The 23,018-nt window shown below is 34.7% G+C and overlaps 5 protein-coding genes across 5 annotated transcripts; 3 read left to right on the top strand and 2 right to left on the bottom strand.

Annotated features, from left to right (window-relative positions):
* Positions 1-278: 278 nt before the first annotated feature.
* Positions 279-3,178, bottom strand: LOC106716095 (translocon-associated protein subunit alpha). Its single transcript, XM_014509531.2, has 5 exons — positions 2,985-3,178; positions 2,093-2,284; positions 1,137-1,414; positions 767-1,007; positions 279-460 (listed from the first exon to the last, which is right to left on the bottom strand). Exons 1-5 carry the CDS (start codon positions 3,043-3,045, stop codon positions 390-392), a joined length of 843 nt encoding a protein of 280 aa, XP_014365017.2. The 5' UTR covers positions 3,046-3,178; the 3' UTR covers positions 279-389.
* Positions 3,179-5,818: 2,640 nt separating this feature from the next.
* Positions 5,819-10,296, top strand: LOC106716088 (alanine--glyoxylate aminotransferase 2, mitochondrial). The gene is made up of 10 exons (XM_045680239.1): positions 5,819-5,875; positions 6,100-6,185; positions 6,442-6,626; positions 6,835-6,958; positions 7,047-7,235; positions 7,724-7,852; positions 8,422-8,574; positions 8,942-9,163; positions 9,533-9,778; positions 10,200-10,296. The coding sequence occupies exons 1-10, from the start codon at positions 5,863-5,865 to the stop codon at positions 10,293-10,295; spliced, it is 1,443 nt and encodes a 480-aa protein (XP_045536195.1). The 5' UTR covers positions 5,819-5,862; the 3' UTR covers position 10,296.
* A 1,217-nt stretch (positions 10,297-11,513) lies between these two features.
* On the top strand, positions 11,514-15,755 carry LOC106716108 (alanine--glyoxylate aminotransferase 2, mitochondrial). The gene is made up of 10 exons (XM_014509545.2): positions 11,514-11,577; positions 11,725-11,810; positions 11,914-12,098; positions 12,707-12,830; positions 13,652-13,840; positions 14,289-14,417; positions 14,550-14,702; positions 14,790-15,011; positions 15,084-15,323; positions 15,405-15,755. The coding sequence occupies exons 1-10, from the start codon at positions 11,565-11,567 to the stop codon at positions 15,498-15,500; spliced, it is 1,437 nt and encodes a 478-aa protein (XP_014365031.2). The 5' UTR covers positions 11,514-11,564; the 3' UTR covers positions 15,501-15,755.
* Positions 15,756-16,141: 386 nt separating this feature from the next.
* On the top strand, positions 16,142-20,178 carry LOC106716110 (alanyl-tRNA editing protein Aarsd1). The gene is made up of 8 exons (XM_045680240.1): positions 16,142-16,429; positions 16,629-16,757; positions 17,441-17,600; positions 18,177-18,391; positions 18,600-18,706; positions 19,079-19,219; positions 19,314-19,628; positions 20,021-20,178. Exons 1-8 carry the CDS (start codon positions 16,391-16,393, stop codon positions 20,145-20,147), a joined length of 1,233 nt encoding a protein of 410 aa, XP_045536196.1. The 5' UTR covers positions 16,142-16,390; the 3' UTR covers positions 20,148-20,178.
* Positions 20,179-21,724: 1,546 nt separating this feature from the next.
* LOC106716109 (ER membrane protein complex subunit 8/9 homolog) lies at positions 21,725-22,794 on the bottom strand. The gene is made up of 4 exons (XM_014509547.2): positions 22,470-22,794; positions 22,232-22,381; positions 22,046-22,151; positions 21,725-21,970 (listed from the first exon to the last, which is right to left on the bottom strand). The coding sequence occupies exons 1-4, from the start codon at positions 22,680-22,682 to the stop codon at positions 21,762-21,764; spliced, it is 678 nt and encodes a 225-aa protein (XP_014365033.2). The 5' UTR covers positions 22,683-22,794; the 3' UTR covers positions 21,725-21,761.
* Between the last annotated feature and the right edge of the window lie 224 nt (positions 22,795-23,018).

Raw genomic sequence — 23,018 nt, 5'->3', positions numbered from 1 at the left:
CAAACTGGTAAATTAGAATATTTTATTAGGGTAGAAATAAAAGAACTTTTAAAAATGTAACATTTTTAATTAAATAATGTCTTCTCATTATCTCGAACGTTATTAAAAAGCTGTCCACACTTTGTTCCATAATTTACTCTCACAACACTTAGCAACTAAAAACCACACAGTCTGTACACTTGGAACATAACTAAAATAAGATTAGGTCTGAAAGGTATCAAATAGCAATACTGGAATTAACTTTTATTATAAATGTTGAACATTTTGTGGTGTTATTGTTAAACGTCATAGCCTAGTCTTATTTTAATTATTGCAGTCACACTCAACAGGTTATAAAGCCTGTGCAAGGCAACATTTGGTGTTCTCTAATTAATATTTAATTTTAATTTTTAATCATCTCCGGCAGATCTCTTTGCTTTCCTCATGCGAGGAGATTGTTTCGGTGTCTTCGGAGATTTTTCTGTAACAAAACAAAAAAAATAATAGAGATAATTATAAAAATAATTATCACAGCTTTCTATAAGAGTATTATCAAAGAAAATTAACATTACATTTGTGCTTAAGCATATTTAATTCGTATGTAGAAAAATTTGCTTTAGTTGCTTTTATAACTAAAGTTACGAGTCTATGGCACACAGTATTGTTAATTGGTCACTAAAGCAATCCCTCAGTCTATATTTCTCATATTAAACCTACACTAAGGGAGAAACTTAACAGCTGTTGAGTGCAGCTGTTACACATCTTAGATATTTTTGTTTATACTTACTGAGCTGGTTAACAACTTCTTTAGGTAGCCAATCATAGTCCACATCATTAGCTGTACCAGTCTCCAGAGGTTTGGGCGCAGAGCGAGGAGAACGGCGGCGGGCAAGTGATGACAGCGCTTGCTGACCCAAAACCAAGATAAGCACACAGGCTGCTCCGAGGAACACATACAAGAAGAATGTCTCTCCGTCCAAACCTTCTGATATTTCCACTATGTTTACTGTCTGATTGTATACAGCCTCCTGTTTTGGAAGAAATAATAGTTGATGTATTTTTGACAGCATTATTAGACAGTTCTATTATACATTAATATTACATGATAAGAGTCAGGCACGGATTTTAGTTGAATATTTATTAAAAAATCAACAAACCTGGTAATAATTGCCACTAGCATCTCTGTAATTAAGCTGAATGTTCAATCCACATGGCCTGCCCGCGAATGCCTCATTAGGTATAAATGAGTATGCAAAAGTAGCCTCTTCCTTGGGCTTCACCTCTCGGTGGTATGGCAGTGCGGTGAAGTTCTGGATATAGTATGTGTAGTCCAGCGGATATCTGAAGGAAGCTTCCATTGTCTCAACCACATAGTCCTCGCTGCCCTTGTTGATGAAACCGACAAGGAACTCAACTGGGTAGCCAGCTTGTAGGTCTGTAAAAGACGTAATATATACAATAAAATATTGTACAAATGACGGATCTCATTTGTTTGTTAAAGTTAGAAAAAATATAAAGGTTCAATTAGACTATGACAGAAATTGTGAGGTTAATGTCTGTACTATATACAATTACACGGACAATTCAAGAGTCACCCGTGTTTTAGTCACTTTGATATGTACATTGAGTGTTCCGTGTATAGTGGTCATAGTCTAATTTTACCAATACATAGGATTTTGAATACTGTGACATCTATCTATATATATAAAAGAAAGTCGTGTTAGTTACACTATTTATAACTCAAGAACGACTGAATCGATTTGACTGAAAATTGGTGGGCAGGTAGCTTAGAACCAGGAAACGGACATAGGATAATTTTTACCCCGTTTTCTATATATTTTTATTCCGCGCGGACGGAGTCGCGGGTAAAAGCTAGTTTGTAATAATACACACTTTAGTCTTTGTTTTGTCAAATAGTGTGTCAGACAAGTGACACTGCTTTAGAGTTCTAGAGTAAGGTTTAAACAATGGAAAGTTATGATACATATATGAAAAATGGTAGAGAGAGGTGTTACATTCTTGATAATTGGGTCACCGCTTGAATTTCGAAAATATTTTATTCTTTAACTGTAATATTGCTAATTGTAAATTATAATATAAGTATTATGCTTACCAAATGCATTGTCTCCATAATTAGGTATAGGTTTAGTGAACAATATGGTGGTATCGATATCCTGCGAGGACTTAACAACAGAGTCATCATCGTCTCCAAGAGCATCCTCACCCACTACCTGGCTGTCTTCACCTTCAATGTCGACCACATCATCCAGTTCATCTTCTTCTGCATGAGCTAGGATTGTGTTTGCTGGAAAAAGTTAGAGTTTAATATATAAGACATTTTGTAAAGAAATAATTTAGGTTGGTTTAGCATAAAAATACATAATTGAAGCATAGATTGTAATAAACATTCAAAAGAATCCTATAATAAACTAAAGCAAGTACTAGCTAATAGTAAAAGAAACAGCTGTGCAAATCTGAGATAGGCTGTTTTTAATATGTTATTTTTAATTCAAAGTAAGTAAAACACCTACGAAGTCATACAACATTACATAAAGATATTGATATCGGTTGATCTTTATGAATATCGGTGCCCACGATACAGGCTATGCCTAGTGTGGGCATCACAAGATTACCCTAAATACCATAAATGGTAACTTAATATCCAGATTAATTATGTGTAATTTTATGTTAGTATGAGGTTATTGTTTTTTGGTTTAATCTTTTTTGTGTTAATAAATAAACTTTCTTTCTTCTTTCTTTCTTCTTTATATACAAGATGCAGTAATATAAAATAAACCGGGATAAACCGAAATAATATAGGTTACCCTTAAAAATTATACAGTATTAGGAACTTTGAAGCAAAGTATAGACATAGCTTAACAATATGTTTAATTTAAATCGTATTTTGTTTGCACTTTCTCTCAAAAAACATAAATTTATTTGCCACGTACATACGCTTGCAACTTTCTTGTTAAATTTATTTTAATATTTCATGAATTACTTACCACTTTGGAAGCACAGTAATGTAGCGGGTAAAATTAAGAAAGTTAAATATAAAAACTTCATTTTTAACTAGTGTTCTATTCTTGTATGATGAAAAATTGTAACTAATGATCAGCTATAGGCCATTCACTTGGCAATATGTAACAACCACCGTCGCTGGACTTCCAAACCAATGCCAATTTTCTTTCCAACTCGATTGACGTGGAAGGTATTCTCTGTCAATAGTGATGACTCGTAAACGGTACCGAACCGATAAAAATTGTAGAAAAACCGGTTTTATTTTATGTTAAATTTTTTAAGCAGTAATTTTATAATAATTTAATTTAATGTTCGTCTATTCGCTATTCGTAATATTTTCATCTTGTATTAACAATAAAATTAACCACCTTAGAAATTGCTGTTTAAAAGTTAGTTATTAGCACATAATGGTGTTGCCATTTGGTAATTCGATTGCTTATCTTATGGTCCGGGAGCCAGCGACAGATTTTCATGACCAATCCCCTCCCAATCGAAAATTCGTAAAATGCATAAAGGACTTATACTATGAATACTCGCGACCGTCAGCTGCGACTCCGTGGGTGGGGTGGGCAGTGGCAACCGCCCAAACATGAAGAAAAAAAAAATTTTTCAGTCATTTCCTCTCAAATAAAAATTTACCTGGTGATCGTTTATATGCTACTATGAATGAAAATTAATGTCAGCTTGCTGTATCTCGGTGGAAAGTTTGTCAGCTGGCACCTTGAAATGGTCCGGAAGCCAGCCACAGATTTTCATGACCAAGTCCCTCCCAATCGAAAATTCGTAAATTGCATAAGGGACTTATATTATGAATACTTGCGACTCCGTGGGTGGGGTGGGCAGTGGCAGCCTCCCAAACATGCAGAAAAAAAAATTTTTTTCAGTCATTTCCTCTCATTTGAAAATTTATCAGAGTATAGTTTATGTAGTATTTTGAAAAAAAAACATAGTCAGCTGACCATAACACGGTGGATTATACGTCAGCTGGCTCCTTAACATGAATTTTTATTTTTATTTTTCAGTGATTTCCTCTCAACTAAAAATTTACCTGGTGATCGTTTATATGCTACTATTAATGAAAATTAATGTCAGCTTGCTGTATCTCGGTGGAAAGTTTGTCAGCTGGCACCTTGAAAGGTTTAACGCTACAGCATCTATGACCCACTGAAACTTATCAGCTGACGACTTTTCCCTTTACTTACAGCTAGCTGATTTTTTTATTATTTACTAGAGTATTTTAACAATTCTCTGATAAATTTTCATCCGGGAGGAAATAACGTTTCTTAAGTATATTGTATATACTAGCGCGGATATTGTGACGACACACTTTACATTACACTAGCACAGCCAGCTGACGTATAATCCACCGTGTTATGGTCAGCTGACTATGTTTTTCTTTCAAAATACAACATAAACTATACTCTGATAAATTTTCAAATGAGAGGAAATGACTGAAAAATTTTTTTCTTTCTCCATGTTTGGGAGGCTGCCACTGCCCACCCCACCCACCTAGTCGCAGCTGACGGTCGCGAGTATTCATAGTATAAGTCCCTTATGCATTTTACGAAGTTTCGCTCGAGAGGAAATAATTGACACAAAAATGCACCTGGCTCCCGGACCATTACGGACTTTACTTTTTCATAGGCGTTTCAAGCCAATATTCAGCGATGGATTAATATAAGCTAACGATGATGATGATGAAAACAGCTCGGTATTTCAATACCCTCGCTAAACTCAGGGCGTAAGTTGTCACTTAGGAAGTAGTCTACCTTAGTGTAGATTTTCTGCCGCCACTTAGGGATTTCCTTAGTGCATATTTAGTTTGAGAAATCTCTCGAGTGTGGCAGATAACGTGTTTCGTGGTCTTTGTTGCTAAGCAACAAGTTTCGTATTACGCATATACAAAAGGTTATCATCACAATTTGTGATGTTTACTTTTACATCCTGAATATTATTATCTTCCATTTGTCTATTTTGGTATAACTAGCCTGGTATTGCGTTGCCACTCGCAAAGAACTTTGACCTTGTGTAGATATTCGACAATGGCGGAAGAAAGCGCGGGAGACAGGGCAGGAATATTTGATATAGAACGATAGACAACTTAAAAACAAATAAGACTTCTTATTTTTTTTTAGTAGAAAACAACACTATTGCCTCTTACCTGAACTGTGATTTTTTTTTTTATATAACAAGGTGGCAAACGAGCAAGCGGCCACATGAATTCGCCGAAATGCGAACGCTGCCCATAGACATTCGCAATTGCAGATGCGTTGCCTACCCCCAATCGACGAAGGAGGAGACGCACAAAAAGAGAATATTTAACCTTCCCATGCATCTCCTCCTCCATCAAATCCACATCCCCTTCCCATCCTTTCCTAATAAATAAAAGGCTGGGAAGAGAAAGAGGACTAAAATTAAGCCTCCGGCACCTTACTCATCAGACGAGACGCGGAATTACTTCCACTTCACGTCTGTCTTCTGTGTGGTCGTGATATTTCACCGGGCGAGCCGAACAATTCGTTCAACTGATGTTGTGGTTGCTGGCGTCTACCCCTGTCATTACCCTGATATTTTATATGTATAACAAAACTTTGAAAAAAATTTGCTAGTAATTGTTATACAACTTTTTTGATTGTTTTCCCATAAGTAAAATGTATTGTAAATGAGCAAATAAAGATACGATAATATTGGTATAGTTAAAGAATTCTTTAATAATAATAAATAAAAAGAATTGTTTATGTAAATGTTTGATGTAAATCAGTCGTAAGGTGATAACGGTCATGTTTTGTCCGTCCGTTGTTGTATCCAAGGTACGTTATTATTTCGTTAGTTTAGTTTTTGTCGTTTAAGTGATATAACGCAATGGCTAATAAAGGTTAATAATACAAAATTCTTAATCAAAAAATTCAATTATTAATCCAAAAAAAAATATTGTAATGTTTAAAAATATTTTACGTTGGAAATGTCTGTCTTTTGGGTCTTTTTTTATTAACTAATTTTAAATTTGTCCATAATTATCTTAAAAGATTATTATTCTACTATTAAACGTTAAAGAATAGTTAGATTTATTTATGGACATAGACAATTTTTTTTTCGCAGCGACAAAATGTTGCTTCAATCATTTTTTTCGACGGTTCAGTACTCCAGCGATACCAGCATACAATTTGATACCTAAAGCTTACACGGTTAGTATTAAAAATCAATATTAATAAATATATTTCAACTATGAAATATTTGAATTATTAAAAAAGTATTAAACTTTTATACTATACTATAAGTTTTAAACTTTTAAACTCTTCAAAATTATTTTTTTACGTTTTAAAAAAATTATCGATAAAGAGCGTATTCAATATTATTAAAATTGTAACAAAAATAAAAAAATCCTTATTCGAAATTTAAAGAATGATCAAAAATTAAAATAATTTGAATCTAATTTTCTAGGGTCCTTCTATCGCAAAAACGGACAGTCTCAAATTGAATCATATTTCGCCCGTTGTTTACGATTTATATAAGAAACCCCTCATAATACATCAAGGCAGCATGCAATGGCTTTACGATCATGAAGGAAGGAGGTATTTGGATCTTTTTGGAGGGATAGTCACCGTCTCCGTCGGACATTGTCATCCGTAAGTTTTCATTATTTAACGTTGCACCAGTCTCACGCTATTTTTAGGGGCGTAATTATTGTACATATTTAAATGTAACACGGTAAGGAATGGTAAAGTGTGTGAGGAAAATAAAGACAGAAAATATACAGATGGATAGGCATTCCTTCACAAGTTTATAAAGTAATTGCAGGTCTATTCAAGGTAACTTTGATTGTAATGTTCCCAGGAAAGTTTCATCAGCTCTACACGAGCAGATTGATACTCTATGGCACACGACCAACATTTACCGTCATCCCAAACTCTATGAGTACGTAGAGAAACTAATTGCAAAATTCCCTGGAGATCTAAAGGCAAGTACCAACCATAGACACTTTTCACCTACATGCTGTGATAATATCATACAGGTGTACTACTAAGTTTATTTTGATATAATTATAGGTTGTATATTTAGTGAACAGCGGTACAGAGGCAAACGATCTCGCTGTAGTCCTCGCGAAGGCTTTCACAGGCAACAATGACGTCATCTCCCTACAGAGTGGCTACCACGGCTGCTCCTACGGGGTGATGGGTCTCACCTCAACGCAGGCGTACCGACAACCTAATATATCGCACGCTGGATTCTATAACGTAAGTCTAACTTAAGTTCTTAATTAACTTATCATCACATCATTTTAGGGCCAGTGCAAAAAGAGAATGGAACGTGGCACATCAGAAAAAAAAACACTGAGATTGAGAAACTGGTGGCCGAGCCCAACACCATAAAAGCGCAACGACTCCGCTGGCTCGGCCACTTAGAAAGAATGGATGATGTTCGTGGTGTCAAACGCGCATATATGGGACGACCGAGTGGTCGGCGTCCAGTTGGCCGTCCCAAATATCGCTGGATAGATGAAGTAAATAGAGATCTTCGGGACCTACAGGTCCGAGATTGGGTCGGGACGGCGCGGGATCGGAAAAAGTGGAGACTTTTGTTGTCGGAGGCCAAGGCCCACTTTGGGTCACTGCGTCACCCTAGTTAGTTAGTTTTATCACATCACTTGAACTAACGCTATTTAAAATAAATCATCAATAGAAAGCTGTCATTAAGATTTCAATGAGCTATAATGTGTGATCAGGCGTTGTTACCGGACCCTTACCGTGGTATTTGGGGCGGCTGCAGGGACTCCCTGTCGCAAGTCCCCGACGCGTGCAGCTGCCCTGGGGATTGTGTCACCTCTGATAAATATGCACATCAACTGAGCGAGGTAAGTATATATTTTATAGTAACTTCTTTGCTAGGAGAATACCTAAACCTAGTTCCTAGATTTAATATCGACCTCAATTCGACTTCAAACAGTAAAATTCTGGCTGTTTTCAATTAAGCCATAATACTATCGTGATAGTTTCAAAATAAGAATTCAAAATCTGTATTAATTGCTTAATTAAATGTTCAGCGTTAAATGTTGAGCGTCGGTGGCTAAGTTAAACACTTGACTTGTAATCTACATGTCCTGGGTTCGAATCCCGACATGAACCAATGTGTTTTTCGATTTACATATGTACATTTATCCGACGTTCGTACGGTGAAAGAAAACATCGCCCGCACATATGTGTAAATTCCCGGGAGAAAAAGACGGCGACGCGTCTCGCCACCCGTCACGTTCCGTCTCTTGAAATGATGAAAAGTGGATTGTGGAGGTTCATTTGGCCACAAAAATAGAGGTCCGTGATCTCTGCCTACCCCTCTGGGTTATAGGCGTGAGTTGTGTGTGTGTTCATTAATAAAATAATATTAAGGTGTTAACTAATAGTATAAATGTTACTATTGTCACAGCTTCTAGAGAACTCAGTGCCTGCTGGTCGTGTGGCAGCACTGTTCGCGGAGAGTATACAGGGTGTTAACGGCGCTTTGCAGTTCCCTAAGGGTTATTTAAGAAAAGCGTACCAATTGATAAAAAGTTATGGAGGACTGTATGTCGCTGATGAAGTGAGTTGGTAGATAAATATGACTGTGACGTTTCTAAAGTTAGTTCCATAATATTAGACCTACCAATAAGGAAATTTGGCTGACTACGTGAGCTGGTCTGAATAGAATCAATCAGCCTTTTACAAGCCTTTATAAGGGGTGTAATTTCACTTATTTGAATAAGCTGTGTAACTTTTGAGAGTATAATCATTGATTCTTTCAAAGTGAAACGTCGCAAAATGAAAGCTTTATCGTACGTTTCTGAGACTGAAATCTCCGTTTTACTCATATTGTCAGGGATGACGATATGTTTTAATTCGAAATTTTGGTATCAAAAACCCACAACCAGTCATCTAATGTGAATATCATATCTGTAAAAAAAATCCAGGTACAAACCGGTTTTGGTCGGACTGGGGATACATTCTGGGGTTTCGAGAATCAAGGCTTTACTCCAGACATAGTTACTATGGCTAAGGGCATCGGGAACGGCTTCCCATTGGCTGCAGTGGTCACGACAAAGGAGATCGCAGCAGCGCACGCGCAGGCTGCGTACTTTAATACATTTGGCGGTAACCCACTCGCAGCTGCGGCGGGAAAGGCTGTTTTAGAAGTAAGGATACAACTGGCCATTAGATAAAATACATTTGGGCATTAAACGAAGTTATATTTCTGATAAATAAAATGACGCGCGCACCCAAAATATAGAGGACAGATATCTTATAGTTTTAAATAAATATCTAATCAAACTTTCTAATGCATTTAAAGCTAAGTTATTTATTTAATTTTATTATTTAAGTATTTTATTTATTGCTAATTTTGCTATATAATATTGACAATTAACGAAAATCTCATGGTTCAGATTTTATCTCTATTAAGATTAAATTTCTTTTTAATTCTTTTAATTGAATTCTTTACTGAATATAAATTAATAGACAGATAATAGTTAATAAGTCATAAAATCGCACTGATTGATAACCAGGTTATAGAAAAAGAGAACCTTCAAGAAAACAACAAGGTAATGGGAAGGTACTTCATCGAGCAGCTGATGGAACTACAGAAGATCCACCCGGTGATCGGAGACGTGAGAGGCAAAGGCCTCATGCTGGGTTTAGACCTCATCAAGCCGGGCACCAAGGAACCCATGTCTGTTGACCAGTTCAAAAACATCTTTGAAACGATAAAAGATCTCGGTGTATTGATAGGACGTGGTGGAAGGTGGAATAATGTAAGTTTATAGCATATAGCTGTCGCCCCCGTAGTGTTAAAAAATCTTATTTAGTAGCCTATAAGTTCTTTCAGATTATGTTCTACATTTGTGTCAAATTTCAGTGAAATTCATGCAGCCATCCATCTAAACATTCGCATTTATAATATTAGTAAAGTTCTTTTAGGTTTTGCGTGAAATGTTTTAAATAAATATACGGCTAAGAGAAGAAATCAATGTTGTATTTCGAAAAAGAGAGTTGTTTGTAGCGTTTAAAAACTGTTCTCTTGGTCTTGCTTCGTTAAAAATTATTGTTACCGTTGGTAAAAAGTTTGCTATACTCAGATTCATTAAATTGTCACTAAGGGCGTTAGTTTAGCATTTAATAATATAATAATTAAATTTTTATAAATAAAGATAAATAAATGTAATTTTTTTTCAGGTTCTCAGAATTAAGCCGCCAATGTGTATCAACAAACAAGACGTCGATTTCTCTATATCTGTATTAGATGAGGCTTTTAAACGACATAAATATTAACATTGACGTATTTAATTGTATATTATACATATGTACTATGTTTTAAAGAAATAAATAATATTTTACTTTATATGTTTGAATTTCAAAATTTTCCGAATTCATGAAGCGCCAATAACCTAATGGTTAAGGGTCCGGACATTCGATCACGTGGTTGTAGATTCCAATCCCAGCATTTCACTATTGCCACGGACCCACATCCTAGCAAAAACCTAGAGATTAGTTGGAAGGATAAAAATATAGTGAAACAAATTTCAAGTAATGTTTTAATACAAAAAAAAATTATTTATCATTTCATTAATGAGAACTTAAATCTTATTTATTTTATACTAGCAGTTTTCCGCGACTTCATTCAGGCAGAATAAAAAAACCATAAACATTGCCCATGTTATCCGGAGATAGCGTAGCTTCTTAACAGTGAAATAATTTTTCAAATCGGTTTGTAGTTTCGGAACCTATTAAATCAAACAAACGAACAATCAAATCTTTCTATTAGAGGTAGTAAAGGCAAACGAGAAAGCGGCCACCTGGTTGGGTGTAAGAGAAGTTACCGTTACCCAGTTGAAAGGTTGTACATGCATTAAAGAATTCCCCCTTTTTAATAAGATAATGTACGAGCACTTAATAAAAAAAATATGCAAATTACGCGACAAGTGTATTTTTTTCTCTAATTACAATATCCAAAACAGGTTTCTTCTTTACTTAAAAAACAACCGCTTATTTAAAAAGAAATTAATTATACAAGTACCATAACATGTTAATTATTATTTTATCATTTTAACAGTCGGTTTCTATTGACGTGATAATTGTATCAATACATATTGTTGTCTTTGTTTTGTCAACGAGATTGTAAAGGATGGCAGTAGTACAGTGCAGCGAAGTTCTAACTTTACTTACAGACAGTGGCGGATCAAGAGCTGAATTTAATGTGGGCGAGTTATCTTCTGCGAGGATATCAATTGGCGAACACCTTTTTTTAACTTTAATCTCATTTTTTTTCGTAAATTATTGTAATCATTTTGTCGATTTGTCTATGTGTTTGTGAGCGCTAATAATCTCAGAAATGGCTTAAGCATCACTAAACATTTACTTCCAGAATATCTGCAGCAGTGTATAATAAAATTGACAGTTAAATTTTTCAATATTTCGTTATTACGGAAGGGCTCGGGCTCTGCCCGCGCCTTCCGCCGTCTCTGCTAACAGACTTTTGTTTAATTTCAATCAATACATTATTAATTAGTCAAAACTTGTCATTCAAACTGTGATAACGTTATGGCTTACAAAGGTTATATCAATTTATATTGAACACTTTTATAAAAAAAAAAATAACTACATATTCCCATAATCGATTTAAGTCCCAATATACTCTTTAAAATTATTAATTTTTAATCTAGTTTTATATGTTTTTTTTTCTTTATAATTTAATTCGCAGTATTAAAACGGTTGGACAATAAATTCGTAAGATGGTGCAGTACAATGAATATGCCTAAATGTGATTTCAAACCTAAAAAGTACACAGTAAGTATTCCGTTGATATTTTATGTTTTTTTTTACTAGTGGTTGCCCATTGGTCTAAACTGTGTTATTGTCCATGCGAAATTAAAAAAATAAACATTTTAAGGGTCCATCGGTAGCGAAGACTGAACAAATAAAATCAACCAACATACCGCCAGCTGTTTATAACATTTACAAGAAACCGCTCGTCATCCACCAGGGGCACATGCAGTGGCTGTACGACCATGAAGGTCGCAGATATTTGGACCTCTTAGGAGGAATAGCTACTATTTCTGTGGGACACAGTCATCCGTAAGATACCTTTTTTTTATGAAATATTTTATGTCTCTTAAAATACTGGACTAACTCTACAGACTGTCTAGAATTTTAGATAGTCTCTAGAAAGGAAGATGCAAAATCCTGATATAACCCTCCAATATCTACGTGTGGTAGGTATTTTGGTGCTGAATAAGAGTACTATTGCGCCAATTCCAAATCTTAGTCCATTCAGAAATGTTTTTTATTAAACATGTCAATTTGCCAATAACCAAAGCAATATAATTTAAAGATATTTTATCTATATGATCAGACGACGTCCATCATTTGGTCCATAGTGTATGTCGACCATAAAATATTTGAAGGCTTAGCCTTATTTTTTTAGTGAGGTCATTGTAGACACTGATCTATTAATAAAATGTTTGCTTTAAAAATACCATTGTGTTTTATTTACTAAAGATATTTACGACATTTTATAGCGGACTGTATTTGAAAAAACATTGTTTTTGGCTATTGTTAAAGTGACATGTTTAAAAAGGATTATCTCTGAATGGATTAAGAAAAATACACACAGGATGGTCACAGTTATTATTTCGTCACATAATTAATGACAATTGTTTATTTAATAAGTTTGACCTTCACAGAAAGGTAGCAGCGGCATTGCAGGAGCAAATAGGCAAACTTTGGCACACAACCAATATCTACCGACATCCCAAAATTTACGAATACGCAGAAAAATTGATAGCCAAGTTCCCGAAAAAATTAGAGGTATTAATCTAATTATTTATTCTATAAATTTAATTATTCACTTTTTTTCGCGTTTTAAATATTTAAACCAAAACAAATATTAAGCATATAAATAGCAATATCGACTAAATGTTCACTTTAATAACGTAAAAACTAAGGCCAAGAGTATTGAATTTTTATTGACACATCTGCATTTATAGATTATATAACTTTTCGAATTAACATCGGCGGCTCTAAATTCAATCCCTGCGCAGAACACAATTTTACCTGTGCGTAGCGGGTTGCGGGGGAGGGCACTGCGCAACGCGTTGATGACCTTGGGTCGCCAAGATATTTGAAAAGAATAATAACGTTCTTTATTCAGAGTAATATAATATATGTACTTTTAGTAAGACGTGACTTGGAGCAAGACATGATTATGTTAAAACATAACCATTGCCTACGCAATCAGTGCTGCGTATCGGGTTGCCAGGTCAACAAACCTACTAGACGGACAGACCAGCCAGTTTGGCCGGACATTTGGGTAGAAAGGTCGGACACCCTATATTATTTAGAATTTTGTCTCAGTATTAATAGGTACTTTCTCGTTTGGGAAATGTAAAAAGCCTAACAAAAGCCGGACAACCGTTTATTTTGGCCGGACACGCAATCAAAAAGCCTACCTATGTCCGGCTTTATCCGGACGCCTGGCAACGCTAGCTGCGTACGATCGGGCTTACGTACTGTTTCCACTTCGGTACTTCTATTTTCCAAGTCACTACAGGTAGTTTCCTTTTCGTTCAAAACAACAACCAAATTTTTATAAAGACTGTATGACACTAACAATTTATTTTTGGCATTAGGTGGTATACTTCGTGAACAGCGGTACAGAAGCCAACGACTTGGCGGTGGTGCTCTCTCGTATGTATACTGGCAACGTAGATATTGTGTCACTACAGGGCAGCTACCATGGCTGCTCCAGTGGTCTCATGGGGCTGACATCGACACAATCTTTCCGACATCCTAATATATCGTTAGCGGGATACTATCATGTGAGTGGATAAACTACCAAATCAAGGAAGATTTAGACAACTCTATCAATTATGACTAGACTAGCTATCGCCCGCAACTCCGTCCGCAAGGAATTTAAAAAAAATTAATTAGTCTGTGTGTTCTTCCAGACTATGTTCTACATCTGTGCCAAATTTCATCAAGATCCGTTGAGTCGTTCTGAAGATACATTCAAAAAACATCCATCCATCTATCTAAACATTCGCATTTATAATATTAGTTCGAAGTAAGATATGTAGATGTATCGTTTCGTAAGAGGTGAGAGTGGACAAAGGGATTTAACGAGAGACACTTTAGAAGACACATTCAAAGTTTATAATTTCATTACTTGGATTACTCTTGGATTACTCAACATAATAATTTACATGCATTTTTCTATAACAAAATTACAAAGACAAAATTTAGCTGCAAATTTTATCTCTTGTCAAGGCAATGGTGCCAGACCCTTATCGTGGTATTTGGGGCGGCTGCAGGGACTCCCTGTCGCAAGTCCCCGGCGCGTGCAGCTGTCGTGGGGATTGTGTCACCTCTGATAAATATGCACATCAACTGAGCGAGGTAGTTATTACTTTGTTACATAACTTAATTTTATTTATTTTTTAGAGAACAGTGAAAGGGTAATTAAACGATTCTTGATTCTTGTATTTTGTATTTTATCTTTTTCAACACTAAATTACACCATTAATTTAGTTACTAAACCATTCGGTGCCATCGGGCCGCTTGGCTGCCATGTTTGCTGAGCCCATACAGGGCGTGCACGGTAATCTGCAATACCCTAAAGGCTATCTACGTAAAGCTAGAGAAATTGTTAAGAAAAACGGCGGACTCTTCGTAGCTGACGAGGTAAGATTAGTAGAATACACAGTTACACAGATAATAGACAGATATAGACTAGAAACTTCTTATAGTTATTATTTAAAACTATTTTAGGTGCAAACTGGTTTTGGTCGGACTGGTGATACTTTTTGGTGTTTTGAAAGCGAAGGTATCGTTCCAGATATAGTTACTATGGCTAAGGGTATAGGAAATGGCTTTCCACTAGCTGCAGTCGTCACTACTAGAGAGATCGCTGACGCCCATACACGAACATCATATTTTAACACTTTTGGTGGTAATGCTCTAGCTTCTACAGTTGGCAAGGCTGTTTTAGAAGTAAGTATAAGAGACCGATATCAAAACTGTAGAAATACGTACAAAACATTTTATATCAAGCTTAATTTTTAGGTAATCGAGGAAGAAAAAATTCAAGAAAATAGCAAGACAGTTGGTAAATATTTTCTAGAACAGATGATGCAGCTACAAAAGCAGTATCCAATTATCGGTGATGTACGAGGAAAGGGTTTGATGATTGGTCTAGATATGGTGAAGCCTGGGACAAAAGAACCCATAGACAATGGGGCAGAAATTTTCGAAACTATAAGAGATCTCGGAGTGTTGATAGGATGGGGTGGACGTTGGAACCATGTGAGTTTATAATCTAGAAAATATTTTCAGGGTTTTTGTCAATTTCCAAAGCAATATTGAAATATAATATTGTTGTTTCAGAATTTAAGAATGACACCTCCCATGTGCATCAATAAAGAAGATGTTGACTTCGCTATTGCTGTTCTCGATGAAGCATTTAAGCGACATTCACCATAGAAATCGACAATGGAATTATTAACTATGTTCTACATCCATGACAATTCAGCGAGATCTTCAGCCTTTCTGAATATACCTTCTAACAAAAATTCATCCAAACATTGGCATATATGATATTAGTATAATTTATTTAAGTTGCGTAATTAATAAAGTGTGTTACAGCAAAACCTTTTCAAATCGAAGTGTTCTTTACAGTAAAAGTATTTGTTAGTAACAGTTGTGTTATAAAATAAAATGTTGAACAAAATATATTCACACCCAAAACAAAAAAATAAAAACAATTTGGCTTAAAAATACAAACGTGTTCTTGACAATATAACAATTCACCGAAAGTGCGAAGCTACCGCTGCACATAGTCATCCACAATCGCAGATGCGGATGCCGACCTTTAATAGACGGAGGAGGGGAATACAGACGTACAGACAGAGAATATTTCTCCTTTTTATGTGTCCATCAAATCCATAGCCGCTTCCCATCCTTTCCTTATAAGGAATGGGTGGGAAGGGAATGAGGAATAAAATTGGACCTCCGGTACCACGCTCATCAGACGAAACGCGAAACTTGACATTCGTGGTCGTGGTATTTCACCGGGCGAGCCGGCCAATTCGTGCAACAGATGTTGTTGCTGTTGCTGGAGACCACCACTGTGGTTATAGGTTGCAAATCAATTGCTTGGAGTTGTAACATAGAAGACTTTCGGAAGAAGATAACTTTTGCTCACTGGTAACTTTTAAAATTATATACCCGCTGTCAATGTCAAGAAACTGCCAGCTGCTATGGAGTAAGATCCTGTTAGCGTATCACAAAAACAAAAATTTTAAAAGTAATATAAATTAAATTGATACCACAATTATTCCTTAAATTATTCTTTCGAACCTATTCTAGAAAAAATGGTGTTTAAATGCCAAGAAGACAGTTTCCTAAAAGAGGTATCTGCATTATTTACTTCTAATAACCTTACATTAAAAGCCCGAAAATAAAAATATAATCCGTGAACGATAAACAATTAACAACGATTAATAAAATATTGATGAAAAACTCTTTTGTTCTGCCTTAATGTAGCTCGATAAGTTCGACAGATTTTGTGTTATTTATATTTGTTCTAAAATCTTAATTTTTTATTACCAGTTCACATCTAAAGTGCTGAAATGCGAAGAGACCAAGGAATCTATAGTTGATTATGGGAAGATAACAGACTTTGAAGGGTATCAAATAGTTTTAGAAAACACTATACTGTTTCCTGCAGGAGGTGGACAGGTAAAGTATTTTTATTTTTTTATTTTATAAGTAACTCTACAAAAATATAAATAAAGTATCCTAGAGTTCTAGTAGTAGTAGAAACTGCTTATTACAATGTTGGTAAACATTTGAGCAGTACTAGTTTACCAGTGGTAGACACCAGCAAAATCAAGATCAGTTGTATTAATGGGCCACAACCACACATAACACAAGGGTCAAGTGGAAGTAATTATACATTATGTCTGATAAGTGTTAGTGCCATAGGTTTTATTTTAGTCCTCTTTCCTTCCCTCCCTTTTCCTTATAATGAAAGGATGGAAAAGGGTAGTGGATTTGACAGAGGAGATGTATAAGAAGTGACATTATTCTGTGTATGTGCATCCTTTCTTTGTCAATGTAGTCAATGCATCTGCAATTTTGATAACAATCGATTTACTATTCAAATTACGGCAACAAAACTAAGTAAACCTTGACAAACTCCATAAAACTGTCTTGAAAACAATACCAGTTCTAAATATTTTGTTAAGACTAAATATTGTCACTATTAATTGTTTTTTTTTTTATATGAGAAGGGGGCAAACGATCGGCGCGAACACCGAAGTGATCATCGACGCCCATGGACATCCGCAACATTAGGAGAATTGCAGATGCGTTGCCGTTTTGTCACATATTTATGATATTCATAGTAAATTTTTCTTTAGCCCCATGATATTGGATGGTTGGATAACATTGAAGTTCTGCAAGTCCTTCGTAAAGGAGATGAAGCACTACATTTCACGAAGGAGCCTTTAGCTATTGGTACAACGGTTACACAGAAGATCCAATGGGAAAGAAGATTCGATCATATGCAGCAGCATTCTGGTATGGCTTGTTGTAAGTGTAGATGTTGTGTTTATAGTTTTTTTTTAACAGCATGCATGTTTCTTTTGTAATGTCTTTACCAGTACTAAAGTGAAATCACCAAGTGAACTGTTGCCACTGAATTTTAATCTAACAAGTGTGTTTAGTCATTGTCTTGGTTATCAAACTTTAAAATAGCCACCTCCTTCTTGTTTTGGTCCTACTGACATCTAAACATCCCGTCTCAAAACAGTCTCTCTCCGTAACCTTAGCTAATAATAATGTAATAATAATAAAAATACCCAAACCGTACCACACACCTATAGCAAACCAGCCTGGCAAGCCAGAATTGAACGTCGCATTAACACCTCGCGGACTTTAATAGCCAAACTACTAAACTTCCGTGCTGGGAACACTCGGCCGAAAGTTATGCGTTTTGTGACCCAGGCATTTTCCGGGACTAATGAACCTATGAAAGCTGGAGATGAAGAGCTCTTACCCGAGATTCTGACTCTCGCTTGTAAAGGTTTTATAGTTTTCCAGGTTTGACTGTATTGTATGTTGTAATAATGTTAGACATAATCGAAATGTTTATAGGACAACATCTTCTATCCGCAATATTGGAGAAGGAGTATACTTTACCAACCACTAGCTGGTGGCTCGGAGCTGAGGAGAGTTATGTGGAACTTGATGCCAGCAGTGTGTCAGAGGATGTTATTAGAAATGTGGAGAACAGATGCAATGATCTGATCCGTGATGCTGTTCCCGTTAATGTAAAGTTTTGTAAAGCTAACGATCCAGATCTAAATGAGGTATAATAATTTTTTTTATATAAATTAACAATTATTGATTCGATTCTGAGAGACCAATGTGGAGTTCTGTAAATATTTAGAGAATTTTTTGGGTATGGGCAATAGATTGACTTTCTACAAGATGGCAAGGTAGGTCTAGATGTGCGTGGAAAATAAAAAAAAATCTAGACTGATCTTAAATGACGTAGTTAACTTTTACTTCCTGTAGGCACACACAAGAGGTCTTCCCAAAGACTGTATGGACACAATCAGGATTATCTGCATTGGAGATATTGATGAGAACATGTGCTGCGGCACTCATGTCACTAATCTGAGGTAACATTTGAATGAACTAAATGTCATTTATGAAAATTAAATGCAATACCAACAAAAATGAAACAAATATTACTATGCTAATTTTAGTTTTTACTAAAAAATAAACTATATTTATTTTGTTTACTTTTTAATTGTTGAAGGTCTGTTACAATTTTTATTTTTAAACACTTATTTAGAGATATTTCTTTATGTAAACTAGCTGTCGCCCGTGATTCCGTCCGCGCGGTATTAAAAAAAACTTAATAAGTAACCTATGCTCTATGTCTGTGCCACACTTCATCAAGATCCATTGAGCTGTTCCGGAGATATCTTCAAACAAACATCCATTGAAATATTCGCATTTATAATATTAGTAAGATGTTATTGTTTCAGTCAATTACAAGTGATTAAATTGCTCGGTACTGAGCCAGGGAAGAAAGGGAAAATACATTTAAAATTCCTTGTGGGTAATAGAGTGACGAAGACATTTCAACATATGTTAGACAGAGAGAAAGCACTTACAGCTTTACTGAAGTAAGACCATTATCACAATAAAAAAAAAAAAATAAATAACGAAAAAATCGCAAGCAAACCCAAAAAAAAATTATATGAAATATTTTTCTTTCAGAAATGAACCAAACAAACATGAAGAATTAGTATTAAAAATACAAAAAAATCTTAAAACAACCAACAAAAGTTTGCAAAATGTACTAACAGAGTTAGCACAATTCGAGGTGGATAGAATAAAAAATAGTCAACCCAAGCCGAGGTATATTTTCATGTGCAAAAAGGAAGCCACACCCGACTTCAACCGTGTAATATGCAAGGCGTTGGAAGGAGACGGTATGTTTTTATTCCTTGCATCTTCTGAACCGGACAAGCCGAAGGAAGGTCAAATTTTAATACAAGGTCCTGAAGAACATTGCAATAAGCTCGGACAACAGTATGTATAATTTCTTTATATACTAAAATTAAAATGGACACTAACCAAAGCCGTGACAATAACTTTATATATATATGTACTGTTTGTATGTTAATTGTATGTTACATGTTAATCCCATAGTGAACTTAATATAAATCGCCATCCCTTTCAATATCTATAACAAAACAGAGACAGTATGCATTAATACAAATTTCTGCACAGTTGAAAACTACTATAATATAATGAAGAGGAAAGTTTTGTATGTTTGTAACAAATAGACTAAAAAACTACTGAATTAATTTCGAAAAAAATTTCTCCGTTGGAATACTACATTTCCCGTATTCATTTATTTAAAATATCTAGTCTAATTTCACTGAAATTCTATCCCTCATAATAAAGATTTATTTTTTCAGAATAACTGAACTTTTAAAAGCAAAAGGTGCTTTCAAACACGGCAAATTCCAAGGCAAAGCTGGTGATTTGTCTGGTTTGAATAAATGCAAGAAACTAGTCGAGGAATATTTTGCTAATTTAAAATAAATAAATTTGAATAAAACATCATTCCTAGTTTTATTTCAAACTAGCTTCTACCCGCTACTCCGTCCGCGCGGAATAAAAAATAGAAAACGAGGTAAAAATTATCCTATATCCGTTTCCTGGTTCTAAGCTACCTGCCCACCAATTTTCAGTCAAATCGATTCAGCCGTTCTTGAGTTATAAATAGTGTAACTAACACGACTTTCTTTTATAAATATAGATTACAGAAAACGACAGAAGATTGATGTCTGCATCATTTGAGTTAAATATATAATATCTATTTTATGTACAACTAGCTTTCACCCGAGACTTTGTTCGCACGATATTAAAAAAAAAACTAAATTAGTAGTCATGTGTTCTTCCAGATGTTCAGGAGTTACGTAATAAAAAACATCCATCAATCTAAACTTTCACATTAATATAGGTAAGTTTCTTACTCTTTTTGTTAATAATAACACATTATTTTATGCAAGTATAATTTATTATTTTCATTGTTTGAATATGTTCACACTATTAACATTTCCCACCAGAATTTATCCATACACGTCATTGAATAACTACTATACAAATTGTTATTATCAATAACTTTACAATACTTTAAAATAACTTTGTATACAAACTACCAAACCCATAACTTATATAATTAAAATATTTAATAAATGCTCTTAATATATTACCTTTGATATTTGAAAATAGTAGATAAAAACAGTAGTTATTGAAAACTGAATTATAACACTACACTTTTACAAATGTTACACTGTCCATCTTCTAAAAAACACTTATTTTCATACACATTCCTATATACAGTCAAACCTGGATAAGTGGGAAACCTCTGTAATAATTTTATAAAAAGTAGTTTTGGAACGAAGTTCCTTATCGCGCGTTGTGAAAGGGGGCTAGACGGAAAAAATTCTTACGAAAAGTTGTCACGACACTTTTTGCTATATCACCATGGCAACGACGTGACAATATATAACGAAAATTCATAGAAATAAAATGTACTTCTTGTGAGGACTTAAGTTTTTTATTCATAGAATAAACATTGGTTCCTTCACTAATTAATCTAAAGGAACTTCGTTCCATCCGGGTGTCCCTTGACACCTCTCAAGTTTGTATTTTTATTAAATGGCAGCACTACTCGACCCCGTCACTCTTTTGTGACAACTTCTGGCAAAGGATTGAGAGTGGTGGGGTTGAATCAGCGTTTTGATTATTGAGTCAGGAGCTCGGCTAGTCGTTGGATAACCGTTGAGGTGATAAGTTGTCTAGTGGAAACTATGCTGGTTGACCATTAGAAATGTTGAAAGTGGAATAAAAGTATTTACTGTGCAATGAATTGGAGTTTTTTAAACATTTTGGAGAGCAATTTTAAACATGTGAAGCATTGATAAATTGATTAATTACCCCAACATTTAAATTGCTTTTAACTGTATTTTACTGAATTATTAATATTATCGAATTTATCAATGTTTAAAAGTCCTCTCCTGTTAAGTTGTGGTGTTAAAAATATCATGTTGTTCTTATAAAGAGGTGATATAAGCAAGAAAATATTATCCAATATTAAATATCATATATTATCCAAGTTTGACTTTATTTTAATAACAATAAATAGTTTAGTTAATAATCATTTTCCTTGTCACTGACTCTTTCTTCAATATATTCTCTTTCAATGCTATTTGAAGCATTGATACTTGCGATTACCTTTTCAATACCAAGGTTCGTCCAGTCCAGTGTTAGATCATCCAAATAATTGTCAAAATCAACCAAATCTTTGTACACAAGAGCTTGCAACAAATATGAAACAGTCTCTAATACATATGATTGTTCTGGAAAATATGAAAATGTACTTTAATTAATTGTCAAGTCGATTGACATCAAAATAAAAATATTCTTGCACTTACGGTATAGAATGGTACTTGTTTCTTTGGGTTTCCATTTTCCTTCATTATAACTGTGTACTTTAATTGCTGGGGAATCCAGATGTTTCATCACTTTTTTATTATCAATCTACAAGTTTAATAAGAAATTACTATGTTTTAAATCAATATAAATGTGCTATAAGTCAACAATTGGTATAACTGTCTCACCACAATAAACACAGCAGATGGAAAAAGCTCTGCAATCTTCTCGGCTATCTTCTGGCCAGGACACTTTTCAACTGTATTGTCCCTGAAGTTTTCACAAGCCGCATAATATCCCGCTATGATGCGGTTATCTGCTTGAGCCATTGTATCTATCTGTTAAATAAACGCATTTAATTAATGTTACACCTCAGAGAAATACATGAAAATACGACTTTTTTCATATACTCTCAAAATACAAAACCTGCGTCAGTGCTATTTCTGCCATAGGTGACAAATAATGGCTATGATGGAATAAAGGTATGGCATCAACAATATTTAAGTCCTGGTTTTTAGCACCATCTCTAATGTTCGTCCCATCAGCTAAAAGAATTCCAGTCACAGCGCAGGATGGATATTTGGCTGCATGTAACATTAATTTTGCGTATGCAATTGTTTCTAGTGTTACCTCACCCATTGTAATTTAAGTCAATTTTTTTATGTTAAGTGGAATGTATTGGAAATATATAAAATTGTTAAATATTTGATGAAATCGAATTCTAGTATGGTAATTAATGATAATTTTACAATCATAACTTGACAATGACAAATGCCAATTGATTTTGACAAATGTAGATTATATAAACACATTAAAAAAGTATAAAATATAAGGAGCACCACTTTGAAGTATTTTCAAAACAATCATACGTTGAAATTTTAACCAACTAAATAAGAATAATGTATTCTCAACTGTAAACAAATAAAACAATCGATACTAGTAATTTGTAATAGATTCCTCGTATTCATCAAACGT

This window comes from Papilio machaon, chromosome 12 (genome assembly GCF_912999745.1).
Source record: "Papilio machaon chromosome 12, ilPapMach1.1, whole genome shotgun sequence".
In the NCBI taxonomy this organism is placed as follows: Eukaryota; Metazoa; Arthropoda; class Insecta; order Lepidoptera; family Papilionidae; genus Papilio; species Papilio machaon.
The sequence above is the reverse complement of the archived record's forward strand: the minus strand, read 5'-3'. Positions and strand labels throughout refer to the sequence as shown.